The 18502-nt window shown below is 41.5% G+C and overlaps 1 protein-coding gene across 3 annotated transcripts; it reads right to left on the bottom strand.

Moving 5' to 3' along the window:
- Nucleotides 1-1955: 1955 nt before the first annotated feature.
- b3galnt2 (beta-1,3-N-acetylgalactosaminyltransferase 2) lies at nucleotides 1956-18299 on the bottom strand. 3 transcript variants are annotated; one of them, XR_015088573.1, is made up of 14 exons: nucleotides 17975-18299; nucleotides 17459-17585; nucleotides 17087-17187; nucleotides 10237-10436; nucleotides 10064-10159; nucleotides 9892-10002; nucleotides 9737-9815; nucleotides 9143-9326; nucleotides 7356-7481; nucleotides 7113-7272; nucleotides 6983-7039; nucleotides 5940-6078; nucleotides 2933-3070; nucleotides 1956-2533 (listed from the first exon to the last, which is right to left on the bottom strand). XR_015088573.1 is itself a non-coding variant. In XM_086044513.1 (13 exons), exons 1-12 carry the CDS (start codon nucleotides 18084-18086, stop codon nucleotides 5941-5943), a joined length of 1491 nt encoding a protein of 496 aa, XP_085900639.1. In that variant the 5' UTR covers nucleotides 18087-18299; the 3' UTR covers nucleotides 4476-5463; nucleotide 5940. The 3 variants fall into 3 exon arrangements, 2 of the variants coding, with proteins under 2 accessions (XP_085900639.1, XP_085900640.1); XM_086044513.1 differs by lacking the exons at nucleotides 1956-2533; nucleotides 2933-3070 and adding an exon at nucleotides 4476-5463; XM_086044514.1 differs by lacking the exons at nucleotides 1956-2533; nucleotides 2933-3070 and having other exon boundaries at nucleotides 6056-6156.
- Nucleotides 18300-18502: the final 203 nt, after the last annotated feature.

Genomic DNA, 18502 nt, shown 5'->3' with positions numbered 1-18502 from the left:
ATGAATGACCCCGTAGTAGTGTTGACCACAGCACAAAATACACGTTAAAAAAAAAAAAAAAAAGCTTTTATATTTAACCACCAGAGAGCAGCAGACCTATGGCTGCACTCTCGGGTGCTTTCCGAAATGTGCTCCGAGCGCGCTCTGCTTCTCCAACCACACCACTCTCAAAGTCGTTTTAGGTGTCTTGCTGCCTGACCTTTTCTGTGGTCCTTTCCTGCCCGTTTCTAAAATAGAGACTGTAGCGGAGTAAAAGAATGTCGACAGAGAGGGCGTTGCTTCCAGGATAAGTGGAAGTTATCGAAATACAAAACAACTGTGTCCGCCGAGTTCGCTAAGAGACTGTGGCTGTTTTCAAGAAATTCAATATCAAGAGTCACTACCGGACGAAACATGCAAGCTACGACAAGGTGACTGGTAACAAATGCCATGAAAATACAAACTTCTCAACACACTATAATCACGAATGTGGTGCTGCACTGCACACAGGTCTTCTTTCAATTTTATGTCCAGCAGAAGAAGCCAAATCCGAAAACGTTGAGTGTACTCCCGGCTGACTGCTCTGAACATGGCTGCTGTTTTACAACAACCTTTCTCTGAACTCATCCAACCAGTGCCTGACTGTTTCTTAGTTTTATTAAAGCTCACATTCTCTTCAGTGGAATACCCACAATAATTCGCAAGACTTTGTCCATTTTTTTTCTAGACAGGAGGTGAAAGACAAGCCATTTGTTTCGCTGTTTGCTCTGAGCAAGTGTGACAAAATCCAAACACATATGATGCAGCAGCAGCAGAGCTGACTTGAATCAACCGCAATCACTCATCAAAATCCCTCACGAATCACATTTGTTCTCTCATGGATGCAGGGATTGATTCTCTCCACTTCCTGGGTGAGAGACAAGCATGCTGGTGTTTGTGTGGGGACCAATAAATCCATCAGCCCCGCCCACCCGGGGCAAGATGTGGTTTATTTATCATCAGTCTGCGCGTTAAGGAAAGGGATGGAGATTTCATAAATATTCTAATGGCAACAACAGGAAGCAAAAACCAATCCCTTCTATTTTTTAGCTCAAATTATGGGTCAACGTGCTGAGTACATTCAACTCAACATTTGTCAAATAGCGCAACCTGTAAAGTGACACGCCCCCTGAAAGATTCCGAATAGGACCGATATCACTTCCATCCATCCAGAGGCATAGTTGAGAGAATTGCAGTACATAAAATACATGTATATATATTTATATTCCTCTTTTCATGCTCTATATTTCTATAACTTGAGAACGAGTGAATTGGACTGAGTGGATCCCCGCAAATGGCGACCGGCAAATAGTGAAAACGTGGGTATAATCTACGCGTGCTGGACCATTGGTATGTGCGAGTCCACTCTATTAATTGTCATTTTTATATCCACATGTTCACATACATATATTCTGGCAATGAGAAATATATCCGGTATTTGGTCATTATTGACCTTAGAATCAGGTGTGGATGTTTTGGTGGGCATTAGACGACTTTCATATTGGGACATGTCACTGTAAGTTTGGCAATATATGGGTGGGGTCATGTTTGATTCCAAACATGTCAGAAAATGGCCTAAAATGTTGATCTGTTTTAATTTCCCTAAGTCCAGGCTCATGTTCAAGTCTTGTTTTGCTTAAATCAAAAAAAGGCAACGTGTCTGCTTTCATGGAACAAGAAGGAAATCAGAAAGTATTCACATTGGGCCATATTATTTCATGTGCATAAATCAGAATAGGTGGGTCAGCCCTTTCCTAAAATTGGTTTGACAAAATGTTTTATTTATTAGGCTAATTAATCACTTAAAATTACAAATATTAGAAATAGAAATAAGGTTATATGTATCATATTTCATGTTTATTTACGGGATGACATAATACTGTTATATTTATTGTATAATTAATTATTCATAACTAGTTTCAAATAATACAATTAAAGATGAGAATCAATTTTATTGTTAAAACAAATTGTATTTTCACAGTCCAGCCATTCAATCCCAGGAATTTATATTGATATTTCTTTCAATATTTTTCAAACGTTAGTGTTAAAGAGGGTCTGAAAATGTCTGGTACTGAATGATCCAAAAACATTTTAACCAGCGATGTGCATCTCTGAGTTCATCGAGGAATGACCTCAACCGTCAGTTTTAAAAATCATATGCGGGCCTTCAGCAAACACTATTGGAGTCTATAATCCATGAATGACCCCCAGCATTCCATGTGTGACTACAACACGTTTGACCAAATTAAGTGATAAAGCATCACTGATGGCAATGACAAAAGTCTGTAAAAGTGCATGTGAATGCATCAATAGGCCTCAGAGTCACTCAGAAGACAGCTGTTAGGTTTGATAAGACTACCATGACACAGGGTAACAACACTCCAGAGCACTTGATGTATAGACATTAAACAGCCTGCTTAATATTCATGCCCTTGCACCCAGAGCAACATGTGCTCGCGCATATTTTTATCAGCACTCACTTGTCTGCGAAGCCTCCCGTCTGCCTCATCGCATCCTATTTGGGGTAAGAAGGAATAATTAAGTATCCACTGTTTTCAGCCTTCATTTATCGTACGGGGGGAAAGTGTTTGGGAATGATTGCAGACATATAGTGTGCGAGCTCATTTGTGATCCTCTTACGTCTGTCACTCACTGAACCAATTATCACACACACGCTCCGCGTCGTAGGAGCTCTGCCATATGACTGCAGCAGGGGTCGAGTGGGCAACATGATTCACTCGAGAGAAGCATTGCATTGACAAGCAAGGAAGTCTTTACGGAATATTTCACGTGACCTGGTGCACTGCGTCACGCTTCATACAACTGTGATGCGCAGATGTTTGCAGACAGCATGGAGAGGAGATGCTTATTTTCTGAGCGGGAATGAAAGTTGGGATTGTGTGTCTAATATTACCTCCTCATTCCTGTGAGTCATAAACAGTCAGCAAGGCGGCTTTTGGTTGCCGGGTGTCATGAATAAATGATTTCCTCCTCCTCCTGGAGAGCCCCGCACAAGGATGGATGAGGGTGATTGACGGCAGTGTGGAATGTTCTGCATGAGTACAAAAGTTGTTCAAACCGCGATGCAAATGGAGGACAATCAACACACTTTGTTATTCATCAGGGTTGCAACAGGAAGTCGCATGTTGTGTAGGCATCGTTCAATTTGGATGGATCAAAGCTGTGTTAGAAAAGCGAAACTATAAGACGGTAAATCAAATGGATCGATTATTTACCAATTTATAAATGGGCACATGTTGTCGAAAAAGTCTATTTACAATTAAATAAAATATTAGAAAATAATCTGATGTTCAATAAATGTTCATCACATTTGTTCAATATACTCAGCAACGTTTTTAATCACATTGCATTTCCACGTTTCAGGTTCCTTGTTGATGGGAGCGTAGCTTTTAACTCGTGTTACTTTTCTTCTTTTTGATGGCGTCTTTTGGCTCTCATGCTCAAATCAATCGTCTTCACAGGCAAGTTCAGTCTGCCAATTATTGATCTCTGTGAGAACAGATCATGTTCCCCGTTGTTTGTCGAGTTCAAAAGCAAAACGTGGTGAAGCGGCATTTAGCCGTTAGCTGCGCGCAAATGGCATACGCTGCTAACAGAAGTCAGCCACCAGTGCAAATGCTTTTTAATCCAAAACTACGCTCGTTTCTCACACCTATGATTAAGGCCTTTCAAAGCATTTTAAAAATCATGTTCTCCAAAATCTTTTTCTTGCACTGTACCTTCTTTTGAGTAATTATTCTAATCATTTTTTTTCATTTACATTGCTTATAAATATTTAACTCTATTGTTTGTTTGTAAATGCTTTTAAATGTTAAATGTTGTACATTTAATTACGTGTAGCACTTGTCTATGAAATGTCCTGTATAATATATATATCATAATGCCTTTGACATGTTGCTTCACGCAATCTTACCCCTTTCTTCCGGAGTCTCCTTCACCCATAAATGAGTCAGTTCATCACACAGCAAACAACACTGTGGATGTAACACTATTTCAAAATATCTATTCATAAGATGGAAGGCACAACTAAAAAAGCTGAATTAGACTTGTGAATAGACGCATTAGTGAAGTGTGTAGGTGGACACACTAAAAGAGTGTCGGTAATTTAAACCTTTTACATCAGTGTTCGCTGGCGTTCAGGCAAATTAAATAAGTTCATCTCTTGAAGAAGCACTCAAGCACAAATGAGAGCTTTCATCTGCATGTTATTCCCTCGTTTCTCGCTCACTTCACCAAGAAGACAACAAAATGATGATGGGGGGAAGGGTGGAGTGTTTCCTTAGCCAAGCAGGCGACTACAACGCATGCAGATGGGACTTTGCTATCTCACTATGGAAGGAGGTTGAATCTCAAGGGGCACGAGTTTGTTTAAATGTCAGCCTAATTGCAGGAGTGGATTTTAGGGCAACACCTAAAACAAAACAAAGTAATACATGTTGAGCATTCTTAATATTTATGATCATTGTATGAAGGCAAAACACCAGTTTGTACAAAATGTTCAGGAGTTCAAAAGTGATATACAAATACCAGGTCCATTTGTATTTGGACACTCATATAGATTTTATTTTGCATTTCTACACCACCACACTGAGATTTGACCAAAGCATTTACCATTTCCGAACTACAGCCATCTTATGTACTGTTGTGCTCATTTTCAGTAGCTCAAAAGTACTGCATTTGGGCATTTGACATACACTAATTGGAGTTAAGTCTGGCGCTAATGGACATCATTTCACTGCAGCCACTTTCACTTGCTGCTGGTTTGCAAGTCTTGCAGCCCACATTGAGCGAAAAGCCTGCTCGAAGGGGTTGAGATCAAAAGATTGAGTTCGCCATTGAAGAAAGTGCCCCTTGATTGTAAGCCTAACTTCATCCAGTGCATTTCTATCGTTAAAAGTTTGTTTTTCTTCTTCAAGCTAAGGGTGATGATCTACTGCATTTCCCTTACTGAAAAAAACGTTTTGAATGGAAATAATTGTAATATTGTAATTGTGTGCTTTTCACTTACTGAAGGCAAAAGTGAAGGCAACAAAGACGCACAAACCAGAAGTTATCATTGACCCCTAAAAATAAATGGATGACGTGCATAAAATATCTGATATTCCAAAATGCCATGTTTTTGTGAAACCTTTTAAATTAAAGCCAAATGTCTACACTTCAATCATGTTTCACCCCCGCGCCCCAAATCCGTGGAGGCGTAGAAAGACAAAAATCATAAACTCACTGTCACCGTCACTGTCAAACAGATTTGAACCAAAATGTATTTGGTCCCCCCCCAAATATTCCACAGGTTCATGATTGATGTCTTTGGAAAACAACCTGCACTCTGCTACAGAGTGATTTCCTATTCCTTTTTAGATGTATAAATGGACGTCAGTGGCAAAATGGTGCATCTGCAGAGAGTGGACCTTCACAGTTGTTGAGCTGGAACGCAAATAAAATGATACCAGGTGAATGTGGATCCAACAAGAATATAAATGTGCATCTTTGCCCAAAATACACAAGAAACATTTTCATCTCTTTGACATTTTCTTTATGTCCTGCAAAGGAGTCAAGTTCCAAAAGTTTGGGTCGCAAGTAGTACAATGGTTTGTCCACATAGAATCTATGCCGCTATTACAAATACAATAAGGCCATGTCACTATCTCGCACAATGACAACTGGGTGGCAGGACAGTGACGGGAGAGAAAAAGCAAAGAAAGGCCATCATCTTTTCCTTTTGAAAAAAAAAGTTTGTTCCCAGTACGTACGTATCAGAAATGCCAACTCATCTGAACACTCAATGGCGATACAGTGTGAACTTTTCAAAAACTAAAATCACAATTTGAGGTATGAAGAAAGCGCAGAAGCCTAAATGTCACAAGTACGCAGTGCTGCGCGTGGCGGCGTGTGAACCAGACCTTACTGTCCCCAGGGACATCCACAGGGGTCACCGCACGTCCTCTTCCTGTCCCACATGACACGCAGCTCCTCTGCCGTGTGCTGAGGGGACGACAGCATGTCCAGGTAGCATTCTTTTTCACAGAGCCAGCTGGGGTCCTGGCCAGGAGAGGAGTTGCGTTAACACGCTCCGTCGCCAACTGTTTATTTTGCTCAGTGAACACGCTGCAAACAAGCCTCCATGTTGTGGAGATTAAACATCACAATGATAGGCTGCGGTGGCATTCAAGCACCGAGTATTAGGATGGCAAACATCAGCACTTGTTTGAACATTTCCATGACATTAGCTCCACCAAGGAGGGTGTGTTTTCAATGCCCTTTGTTTGTTACAGCATTATTCAAAGGCTAAACTTGGGCCAAGGTTGACTGAATGACATGTTTACATGCACTTCCATACTCGTTTAGGGATTGGGAATTTTTTTCCCTATTTTCCTCAATTTCTACATGAATAATGCATGACACTCAATGCAGAAGGTGAGTATTCACGAAGGTGTACAATTTTGTGCAGATCCAAATTTGGATTGTTGTCTGCGCTCCACTGAGTGGCATTCGAGTAATTACATCCCCCAAGGATGTAATCCTCTAGTCATGTGCACTTAAATGCTAACAAACCCAATTTGGTTGCATTTTGTGCACTGCTAGACAATCATAATTACATTCTAGACATGGTTCAGAATATATTTGGGATACAGGAACTCATTTTATGTAAAAATGCCTTCCACTAATCTCTCCGTACACTCTTGTTGAGAGCGCGGATTTAAATGCAAAGTATTTCCATTACCTAATAATGCATCGTCTCACGTGTTACGAAAAATACATAATGCATTGTCCACCTCATATTTTGCGTTCTCATTAAAGGATTGCCTGCTGTGAAAACACACGATGGTGAAAATTTGACAGAGGAAGACGGCTTGAGGCCATGAGGATACGTTTTGGCAAGCCAACAGAACCCCTCGCTAGCTTCCGATTTATTATTGCAGATTTAAGTCATTGCATATTTTACCTGATACTTCTGCGGTCCAACAGCTGCCATCCAAATGCCCATGCTCACATCTTCTCCCTATGATGACACATTTATTAGCTCACCTTTCACACGTGGCTTCCAGCAAGGCGGTCGGTGTGCAACGGGCTACCTGGTAGGCCTTTAGACTCTCGGCATTACTGGCGAGCCACTGCACCAGGTCACGTGACACCACATAGCCAGATCCGCATGCAAAGGCAGGGTAGGCGGGACTGGTGTACTCGAGCTCTTGCCACTTTCCAATGCGATCCACTGCCCAGCTCTGTCTAAAACTGGGTCAAGATGGCGTGTGATCGTTGGCGATTGTGCACAAACACAGCACAATGTAAAACACCGCCTCGTAGTCTGTACTTACTTTCCCCACCAGAAATGGCTGCGTTTGAGACCCTTGTGCTCGATCTTCATTAAAACGGAGTCCACGTCGATGTAACAATCGTCATCAGTCTTCAGGAGAAGACTGAAGTCAGTGTTTCCCACAGACCTGTCAAATTGGGCATACGTGTATTTACAAGTGGGTGTATTTTTAATAATAGTGGAAATATAAGAACAGCCGCATAATACATGATCAGGCTTGGGCCCAAAATGTGCCTTGCCAACAATGACATTTACAAATGTGATGGCATCGAGGAAAAAGATAAGAGTCAGTAGACTTATAGATAATCTCTTTGCGTCACACAGTAGGGAAATTTGAGATGATGATTCAGGACACACAAGGCGGAGCTGGAACTAACATGCAGAACTGTGTCCTTCTGAAGGCTTCATAGTAGAGTGTGACATTAAGTTTGAAAATCTCAGCCAATGCCCCAAAGGCAAAAATTTGCACAAAACTTTCAAGGAACTAACTGTCAGCATATTGCATGTGACCTCAGCAAACCTTCAGATAGGATTAACTATATTTGAGGGGGGTTTTTTCAGGCTTTTTCGGTTACATTTTCCAAATTCAACCAAATGGATTAACTCAAAGAGGAAGTCAACCTAAAAGATTTCTTCACAAAAATATGTCCGATAAGCCTCCACTAATCAAAATGCAGGATTGTGATTAATATTGCGTTTGTGGAATATGAGTTAAACAGCAAAATCCACTCGTGTTTAGCTAGCCCTCTGAGGGGGGCGGCCATTTTGCCACTTTTTGTCAAATGAAAATGACACCACAGTTGCGACCAATCATGGCTCAACTGTTTTCTGAAGCTGAGCCATGATTGGTCGTTACCTGAGCCATGAGCAATTGTGATGTCATTTCCAGTTGACAGCGAGTGGCAAAATGGCCGCTCCCTGACATGGACAAAAATGGGTGGAGTTTACCGTTTAACTCATATTCCACAAATGCAATATTAATCAGAATGCTGTGTTTTGCCTAGTGGAGTCGCATAGAACATTATTGTTAAGAAAATGTTGGCGTTGACTTCCTCTTAACAGGAACTTAGAGTCTCTATCCTTACTGCTAGTAGAACTATGGACCATCACACTGCCTATTCATCTACCCATTTTCTACAACGCTTGTGCTCAATAGGGTTGTAGGTGGGCTTGAGCTGACATTGGGTGGGTAGAGACAGAGGACACCCTGGACTGGTCGCCAGCTAGTCACGGGACACAATACAGACGAACGACCATTCTCACATGATCTACGGGCAATTTGGAGTATTCGAGTGAACTAACATTGCTGTGGGGGGAGCACAGAGTCATACAGACCATAGTGGAAAATAATCAATTGTGAAAGAGTCAAAACAGATTGCTTCAAAAAGTGGACAAAATAGAGCCAAATATAGAACAAGATATTGCTGGTTAAAACATCACAGTTGTGAGGAAAGCAGGGATGACAAGTGACATGAAGTAATTTGTGTATGTGCTCTGTGGCAGATGCAATGGTATTCTTGTAGAAAAAGTGTTCTTTTTATCAAATGAATAGCCCACCAATCCCTTAACAAGCCGCACATTCCATTCCTTGATTGATTAGGCCTCAATGTAGGAGTGTTTAGCTTATGTCTGGATAATTGATGACACACAGTCACACTGATTGCAAGTATGCCTCTGACAGCAGGACGCTTGTGAGGCAATGACACACTTTCATTTCAGATGGCTGATTTCCTTGGAGGGCCTGGGCAATTTGGAGACGGAAAGCAGAGTCATTAGCACTTGGCGTACCATTTGTAGAACTGAAGCAGTTTGGAAGGCACGTTCCTGTAGGTGTCCACCACATCTACGAACACCATGTCGCCGTGCCTTAGGCTCTCTTGCTTCAAGGCGACGTCCTCCTGTCTCAGCCCCGAGGCGTGGTGCTCCATCCTGGCTGGACGGCCCCACAGGTGCTCAGACAGACTGTTCCTGTCTGACACACAGCGAGTGGAGAAGGCTTGGGTGGTACAGTACGGAAAGAATCCACTAAACATTTCAAAACGCACCACCGCTGACTACATTAGGCCGTTTTAAAGGGATGCTGAGTTGATGCCTGCCGCAGAAAAATACGTGAGAACAAATATAACAGTGAAGTGAATTGTTCATTTTGTTGCAAGCTATTATTAAGCCGCAAATCTAAAACACTTTTCTCCAAAGTAGCTAGAATCGGTTTGGAGCTCAACTAAAAGCTAATGAGCCGCAGAAGTGTGAAATCAATAACGGAGCACAACAAGATGAGAGGTCAGTGAGAAGGTAAGAGCCCTGAGGCTGAACGAACAGAATCTCTTCACCTGCCAGAGAAAACAAGGTTTTGAAATCTTTACACTTGCAATTGGGACCAACCGTAAATGGTAAAGGTGAAACCTCCAGCCAAACCAGGAAATCCAAGAGCACTTCTGTGGGGCAGTAGGCCTTCTGCAATCTGTGGTTTCAAAAACAAGAAGCTAGCACATTAGCTCACCTCTGACGCTTTAACCCTACCTGACTGTTTGACTTACAGAGGAGAACTTGAGTACGCCTCCTCCATCGTTGAGCTGCACACAGGATGAGTTGACCGTGGTCAGAACGTCAAAGTCTGAGCTCTCCCATACTAGCGTCCCTTCAAAGCCCTGGACAATAAACACAATTTGTCTTCTCGTGGCCTGTGTTGCTAAAATTTTAATAACATACCTTGGGCAAGATGAACTGCTCCACTGGTTTGTACCATATTCCGCTTACGAGGGTCCCTGTGCTGATGGCGCTGAAGCGAGCCGTTACTATCGCTTCCTGCAAAAAAGACAAAGCGGCTCATTAGGAGGCTATTTTCACCTTTAGGTTGTAAATTGGGCAACGAACGTAGCTACCTCCTGATCCAGCTGCAGGAGCTTTACAGTCACATTGCTCTTCAGTTCAGGCTGAGCGTTTCGGGGAAACACCCCCAGCCTGGTGATCACCACCGGGTGGAGCACCTTAAAATCCAGGGCAACAGTGGACACATCAGAGGGGACGAGCACCATGGGGTCGGACACCATCACGATTTCTCTCTCAGCATCCTGTCCTGCCTCTGAGTCAGAGAGCACAGAAAACACTACGTGAGCGTTATTGCAATGCCAACATGCTGAGCTTCCACATTTTTTTTATTTTTTTTTAAGGAAATACCACGTGACAAGAGAAGACAGACGGCTCATGGTAAAGTGATTTCACCGTGAAAAATTCTGACTCAAACTGTGTGGGGGGGGGGGCGTGTAGTTAATGCTGAATTGTGAAAGAGTCGCATTGATATACCGGAGATCAATTAAAAGATTGAGGCTATTAATGGTAAGCGGGCTATTGTTATGTCGAGTTGAGCAAATGTCGTTAAGTGCTGAATAAAAGTAAAAGGAATGTGTGTATGCGTGTTTGCGTGTGTGTCAATGTGCACAATAAGGCTACTTTTTAATCAAAATATCACAGGAGGATCATTCACATAACTCTAAAGGTCACACTGAAAAGAAAAAAAAAGTAACATTACATGAAAAAAAAAGTTGCAAAACTAAGAGAATGAAGTCATAATGCTACAGAAAGAGAGTATCTTTTTTTCTTAGAAAAATGTCCGAATTAAACAAGTGACGTTCAAAATAACCACACAAACCTAATCGCAGCAGTCTGCAAGCACCATTTTCTGTCTTTTTGTAGAGGTACCTACTATATATTCATCGGCTAATATCATTAAATATTTGTTCAAAACATTTCTTGATGATGAAGTAACAAACGCTAAAACAAGAGGGAATTTCTGTCTTTAGTTTGTTCTCAGAAACAGACAAATGAAGAGCTGCCAACCTCAAAATTCACTTCCAGAACAATTTGTCTCAATTTCCACATTTTTAACCTTTTGTCAAGAACAAGACCGCGGGACCCCATTACGGCAGTATATTTTGTAATAGGATTTGAAAAATCAGCATACTGTTCTATTATACAACATAATTATTACTCTATAACCATAGTTTGTTATTTTGAAGTACAAAATATGTATTGCGTCAACCATGAGAAGAGAATGTAGTCAGAACATTAAATACAAAATTATTTTTCCTACACATGGAATTTGTGCTCCAATACATCCATCCATTTTCTGAACCATTTCATGTTTGAAATATTGAGACCTGTTTTTGTAAAGTTACGTATTGCACAAAATGACATTTTCTTTTCTTGCATTGCAACTTTCTTTTCATATATTTAATATTAATATTTCAATTTTTATTATTGAAGTACCTTTTTTTCTTTTCAGTATGGCCCTATCCAAGTAAAGGAATTAAATGTTTATCTAAAAAAGGTAGATGTGATTTCAAGGACATAACATAAAGCAAAACAAAGTGCAATTTAAAATACAAAAAGCAGCAGGGCAAGACTGTGCAGACTTATAAAAAAAAGGCCATAAAAGCAAACAGAACAGTGTTATATACAAACACTTCAAGCCAACACTGGGGTAATGTTCATTGTGCAATGTAAACAACAGAATATGAATAGTGTAGCTTTTCAACTGCTAACACTTTGTAAACTTCCATTTTTCATTATTATTATGAATTTTAAGCGTCTAGTATCCAAGTATTTTTCTAAACTAATATTGGCCTGGAGAGTTTGCGACTTAAATGGAAAATTCTGCCAGAGATTGTCACAATGTCATATGAAGTGGCGTGATGCATTGTTGAGGATGCACACAAAGGAAGCAGACCTTGGTAAGATAAATGCCGAGCAGATATTGTTGTTGTACTCAGTTCTGAAAACAATCATTTCAAACTTTCTGTGTATCACATCCACAGCTTACACAACGCTATATCGGGTATTCACAATTTAATTGATGCACGGTTCCAGTATAAGTCCTGCTGATTTGGAGAAATGCCAGTTTTTAGTGTTACTTTGGTGGTTTCCAAGAAAAGACACGGGTGGTCAGACAGAGAGCACAATTACAGAAGAGCATCTTGACATTTGCAGTTAACAGATAGGACCCATGGCAATAACCAGAAAGATACCTTTATGACTGTTATTGAGAAGGCAATTCACAGTTATCAAAACCCGCTGCAAAAATCACAAACAGTGTGATGGGATCCATAAATGACCTTGCGGTAATGTGTCATGGTGACTGTTTTCCGAATTTTGCTTCAACACACCGGACCTGAAGATGATTGTGAAAATGATTGCAGAGTTCTTCAGTGTCCCACCGAGTAAAGTGAAAGTAGAGAAAAGCGAAAATACCTCCATCCATCTGTTTTATATATCTGCTGGTGAGTTGACGCCTATCCCACCTAACTTTGGGCAAGACACAGCTTGAAATATTTGCGGGGAGGGTTATCGAGGACTGAAGAAAAGTTGTTGCCACAGTATGGTACTCTGGTCAATTATGTGAGGCAAATTAAAGCTGTTCTTATGGGTTGAGTTTCTACTTCAATGAATCGTTCTGAAATATTCATTTGTGTACACATTAGCATGGTGATGGAATGATGTCACAAAGCAGCTATCACCAATACTTTAACTTTGTTTTGACTAATATAAGATGCAAATGTGCCTAGTTGATTATGACTACGTATTAATTTATTCAACAATGTTTTGCCGGTTTGCCATTAATGTGCAAAACAAAAACAAAAACAACAACAACAAAAAACGTATGCATTTTTCCCCAAATTGGGCAATGGTTACTCCTGTTGTCAAACACCTCCACGAGTTGTTCCGTATGTTATTAACCCTGAGTTTATCGCAGGCTTGCAGGGAGGGATAGCATTAGTGTTAATTAAAATTCCCATAGACAGCTACAGTATATGAGTTTTATTATCAGTCAGAAAATGGCGATCCATTAGAGGCTGTCATAAAAGACATCCTTTAAAACAAGACATGAAGACCACATCATTTTTTTTATATACGTATTTGCGGTTATTCCAGGGAGAATACATTTTGTGTATTAAGTGTTTTTCTAGGCCAGTGTAACTTTACCTGACAGCAATGGGTGGTGGAAGCAGCGAGGAGGGTGACCTTCCAATCTCACAGCAGGCGTATCATTTGGATAAGTGAGCTTGGGGTGAACCAATTATTTTTGGCCAGCCTGTTTTGATGTACGGGAGAGTTTAGGGGTTTTTTTGGGTGCTGAGGGAGTTATACCAGAACAAAATGCTGAAGTGGAAACAGAATTTAATAACAAGCCTCAAACCAGGGTTGTCCTTGCCGATGTTAAAATCCTTGAATTGCCTCAGCAGGTCCTGTAAAAGCATTGACGGACCTTCTTTGGACATCCATACAGTGGTATCTTAAAATTGAAATGCACCAAAGGTGATACATTTTGTAAACCAACCAAGTTTTGAGAAAAAAAAATCACAAAGAACTTGGGACCGTTATCATGGTAGACATCAGCATAAGTTACTTCAGAAAATCACGCGAGACCTGAACACTCAGTTGTAGCCAAGTTAGTAGAGTCAACTTGGAGAGGCTAATACAAAGTTTGCCCTACCCAAGAAGTCACTTATTATCAGATAGTTTTTCATGTTTTACATTACACGGGGGGGGGGGGTGTTTGGCTGACGTCTTATTACAATTGTGTGACCGTCAATGTTAAAAAAAATGTGTTGCTTATTGACATTTATTACAACTTTTTCATTCTCAAGAGTGTTCAGATTGTGTGACCATCTTATTTCTACAGTATATTGGTATGGTTTGTTTTGTTCACACTTCCAAGTTGTTCCAAGTACGAAACATTTTTCCATATCATATCATGTAAACTGAATTTGAATCTCAAACTGTGGCAGCACTTTTGGATGAATTAACTGTATCAATACGTCGAGCAAGGAGGCGATCAGCCTGTGACACAACTTGGGTGTTACCGAAGCCCAGGTTGCATGGACAGCGGCCTTCATCACACAGCTTATTCCTGGCAATACCCAATAAATTCTCAATACGGTTCAAATTTGGTGAGTTTTCTGACCAATAATTATGGTTATTTCAACCCACTTTTTGTGGTTCTGACAGTTCTGCTGGTGGATGGCATCAATATCTCCATAAGGCTTGTCAGTCGAAGGAAGCATAAAGGGCTCTAAAATACATTGTGTTGATTATGTACTTCAGAAAATGGTTGTACCAACGACTGTAGATGACATGGCACTCCAACTTTCACTGGCAGAGGAATCCTTATACTTCACTTGAAGCAACTTGGATTGTGTGCCTGCCACGCTATTCTTCCTCCAGAATCTGGGTCCTTGATTCCCAGATGTAATGCAAAATTTACTTTCAACTGAAAATAGGACTTTGGACCACTGAGCCATAGTCCAGTTCTTTTTCTCCTTAGACCAGGTAGCACGCTCCTAACGTCGGCTTTCTCTCAAGAATGACTTGACACAGGAATGCAAGAAATTGCCAAATTGCTCCTTATGTCAATGCCCTCCATGCACTCAGTCCAGTCTTTAAGAAGTTCATTCAAATACTTGAACGGGTTTCACAATGTTCTCAATTTGCGGTTATCGGTTGCTTGTGCATCTTTTTCTACCACACGTTATCCTTCTCCTCATCTTTGTATTAATGTACTTTGACAAAGAACTCGCACAACAGCCACCTTCTTGAGCAATAACCTTTTGGCTGTGTCTTCCAGACATTAGTCAAATAAGCACAAGTAGAGAAAGAACACTCGCATGTTATACTAAGCATGTATTTAGATGGTAAGGCCAGAGTACCGGAAGAAAGTCCACACAAGGATTGGGGGAACATGTAAACTCCACAACTTCCAAGTTTCCACACCTTCAACTCGGCCGCTACTGCACGATGGTGCTCCTGCATAAGATACATTTAAGTACTGTGTATAAAATGATGGGCAGATTTAATTTGCAGGCTATCTGAATGTTTGGGCTTTCCAAACTTTAACTTGATGTTAAGTGGCTGAAAAATCAATGTTCTTACTGTGTCTCTGCCCAAGCAGCACAACCCGTGCAAGTCGGCTAATTATATGACCAAAATCCTTGTGATTAATGCAGCACAAACAGAGATCTTCAATCAGCTTTTATTAGTCTGCTTACCGATATTGAACTGGATTTACAAACTGAGCAATGTCCTTTACTCTTGCGCTTCCAAGCAACAAAGCATAGAATCGAATGGCCCTTACAGATATTAAGACGGCTGGAGAAAAAGTGCGGACAAATGAGACGTCACCGCCATGACCCATAAGGCCGACAAAGCCTATTCTGATGCGCCATAATCATGCTTTCATAAAGCCAAGCAGCGGTGCGTCTCACTGAAGCTGAGAGACATAAACAATTACCTTCCAACTGATGATGAGCCTGTTCAATTAATTCACAAGATGTGTTCTAGCGCTTGACGTTGTACGTGACAAACGTAGCCTAAGCAGTGACATTGACTGTGGATTTCATTCTTTGACCACGGCTATGGAGAGAAAAAGTAAAGTGTCCTTGAGCTGCAGGCGAACTGGAATAAAAGATGTTTTACCTCCATTCAGAAGGCGCATTCAATTGCTTCTATCTACTGAAGTCACCGCACAATACTGACAATTGGATGTGCAAGCAATTGATTGCACCCTGAACATCTATGCATTTTAAGTGGAAGTCAACGCAAACATTTTTTTTTCAAGAATATGTTCTATGCAAGCCCACTAGTTAAAACAGGGCATTCTGATAAATATTGTGTTCGTGGAGTAAGTGTTAATCCACTCGTTTTAGCCATCTCTGGGGGCGGCCATTTTGTCTTCTGTCGACTGAAAATGACATCACAACTGCTCACAACAACCAATCACGGCTCAGATAAAAAAAAAAAAATAGGTCAGCCGTGATACCTTTAAAGCGAAAGTCAATCCAAACATATTTTTTTCAAGAATCCGTTCCCAGAAATCCCAATAGTTGAAAGACGGCATTCTGATTAATTTTGCATTTGTGGAATATAAGTTAAGCAGCAAAATGTACTCGTTTTTAGCCATCTCCGGGGATGGCCATTTTGTCACTTCTGTCGACTGAAAATGACATCACAACTCCTCAGGGCTCAGGTAACGGCCAATCACGGCTCAGCTTCAGAAAACAGGTCAGCCGTGTTGTTAGCTGAGCCCTGAGGAGTTGTGATGTCATTTTCAGTCGACAGAAGTGACAAAATGGCCGCCAGAAGAGATTGCTAAAAACGGGTGGATTCACTTTCATTCCACAAATACAATATTTATTAGAATGCCTTGTTTCAACTAGTGGGTTTGCGTAGAACATATTCTTGAAAAAAATATGGGTTGACTTCCGGGTTAACCGCTGTTTAAAAAATAAATCAAGAATATGTTCCCAGCAGTTCTGATTCTGATTAATAGTGTGTTTGAGGAATACGAGTAGCAGCAAAATCCACCCCTTTTTAGCCATCTCAGGGGGCGGCCATTTTGTCACTGCTGTCAACTGAAAATGAGATCACAACTGCTCAGGGCTCAGGTAACGGCCAATCACGGCTGACCTGTTTTCTGAAATGTGATTGGTCGTTACCTGAGCCCTGAGCAGTTGTGATGTCATTTTCAGTCGACAGAAGAGACAAAATGGCCTCCCCCCCAGAGATGGCTAAAAACGAGTGCATTTTGCTGCTTAGCTTATATTCCACAAACGCAAAATGAATCAGAATGCCGTGTTTCAACTAGTGGGACTTCTGGGAACGTATTCTTGAAAAAAAAATGTTTGGGTTGACTTTCGCTTTAAAGTTACAATTTTGTATTACATGGAGTATTTCTGTTACCTGGCTCGGTGATGTTGAGTAGGGAGCAGGAATAAGGATCTTCTCTGTCCTCCTCTGGGATGGGACACCCATGTTTGCCCACGATGAACTTCACCCCCACTCTGAAAACAAGTACATACTATTGGTTTCCAAAAGCTTGCCCATCAGTCCATTCCCAGTTACCATGGTTACTAAGGGGTTGCTACAAGGGTCATCATGCCGCATCTGTGATCTTGGATTCAGGGGGTGACGGATGTGGACAATATTGCCCGCTGGCCAGGTAAAGAAAATAAGTTTGGTTATTTGTTACCACCTGCTGCAGGCTTTGTTTTCACTTTAAGAATCCGGCCTGGGAGAAAATAAAAACACAAGTTGAAGCTGGACCTTGCTGACCTGTGTTTGAAGTGAGGGTGTTGGTGCAAGTAGCCCAGCCAGGTGTCCCTTATGGCTTGTCGCAGTTTATAATGCTGTCTGGCTGATAAAATTCCCACCAGAACTTCATAGGACGGTACCACCCCATCTGCATTGGACACAAAACATCCAGCATGAGGAGTTTCCATGAGGAGAAACTGGAATTCATCATTCAGAATATGGAGTAAAAATTTGAAATATTGTAATAATCTGACATGAAACGACCAAAGGAGAGATGCTAAGATCGCGTACACCTCCTAGCAACGCCCCATCATCGCTCATCTGTCACATTTTTGCAACTTCACATACGCACTAAGGTATAAGCGTATGTATATACCATAAGCGTTATCTCGACTTCCCTTATTAGCGACACAAACCACCACCAACAATAATCGACCAAGCGAGTCGGCGAGAGTAAAGTTCGCCAGACACGCGCCTGCGTTCAAAAAGTTGCCGGGTTCGAGGGGGGTGAAGCCCCGCCGTGGAGCGTCAAAGTACCCGAGTGTGTGTCGTCGTCTTCCAGCGGCGTGGAGCACCGTTGCTGAGCCAACCACAAGTGCACCAGTACGGCGAGAGCACAGGGCAGAAGAACCAGCGCTAGCCTCCGCATGGACGGAACGCTTCATTCACCCGAAGTAGCGTCGAGTTGAAGCGGAGAGGAGGCTTTTGCCAGGCGCCACTGAAGACCGCTCCGAATGAGAGCTTCATTTGAGTTCCGCAGCTCTCTCGGAATACTTCTCAGCACCGCCTCATGTCCGCCTCTGATGCTGCGACAGCTGAACCAATGGGCGACGAGGAGCTTTTCCGAGGTGCATTCTGGAACTTGCTGTTCAGAGTGAAGCTGCATGTCAAACCCCCCAAAAATGGCGTTGGGTTACGGAGCCAACTACATTATTACAAAATATCATTGTAATTAATAATAAGAACAGCATATTAAAATAATTCCAACATTTTTATATTCTAAAAATTAAACACCGCAGCAGCTAGCGCTGGCTCAAGCTTCAAAGCTATCAGAATAACGTGTCC

This window comes from Filicampus tigris, chromosome 11, assembly GCF_054856515.1.
Source record: "Filicampus tigris isolate MCC_2025a chromosome 11, RoL_Ftig_1.0, whole genome shotgun sequence".
In the NCBI taxonomy this organism is placed as follows: domain Eukaryota; kingdom Metazoa; phylum Chordata; class Actinopteri; order Syngnathiformes; family Syngnathidae; genus Filicampus; species Filicampus tigris.
This window is presented reverse-complemented; position numbering and strand designations above follow the sequence as displayed.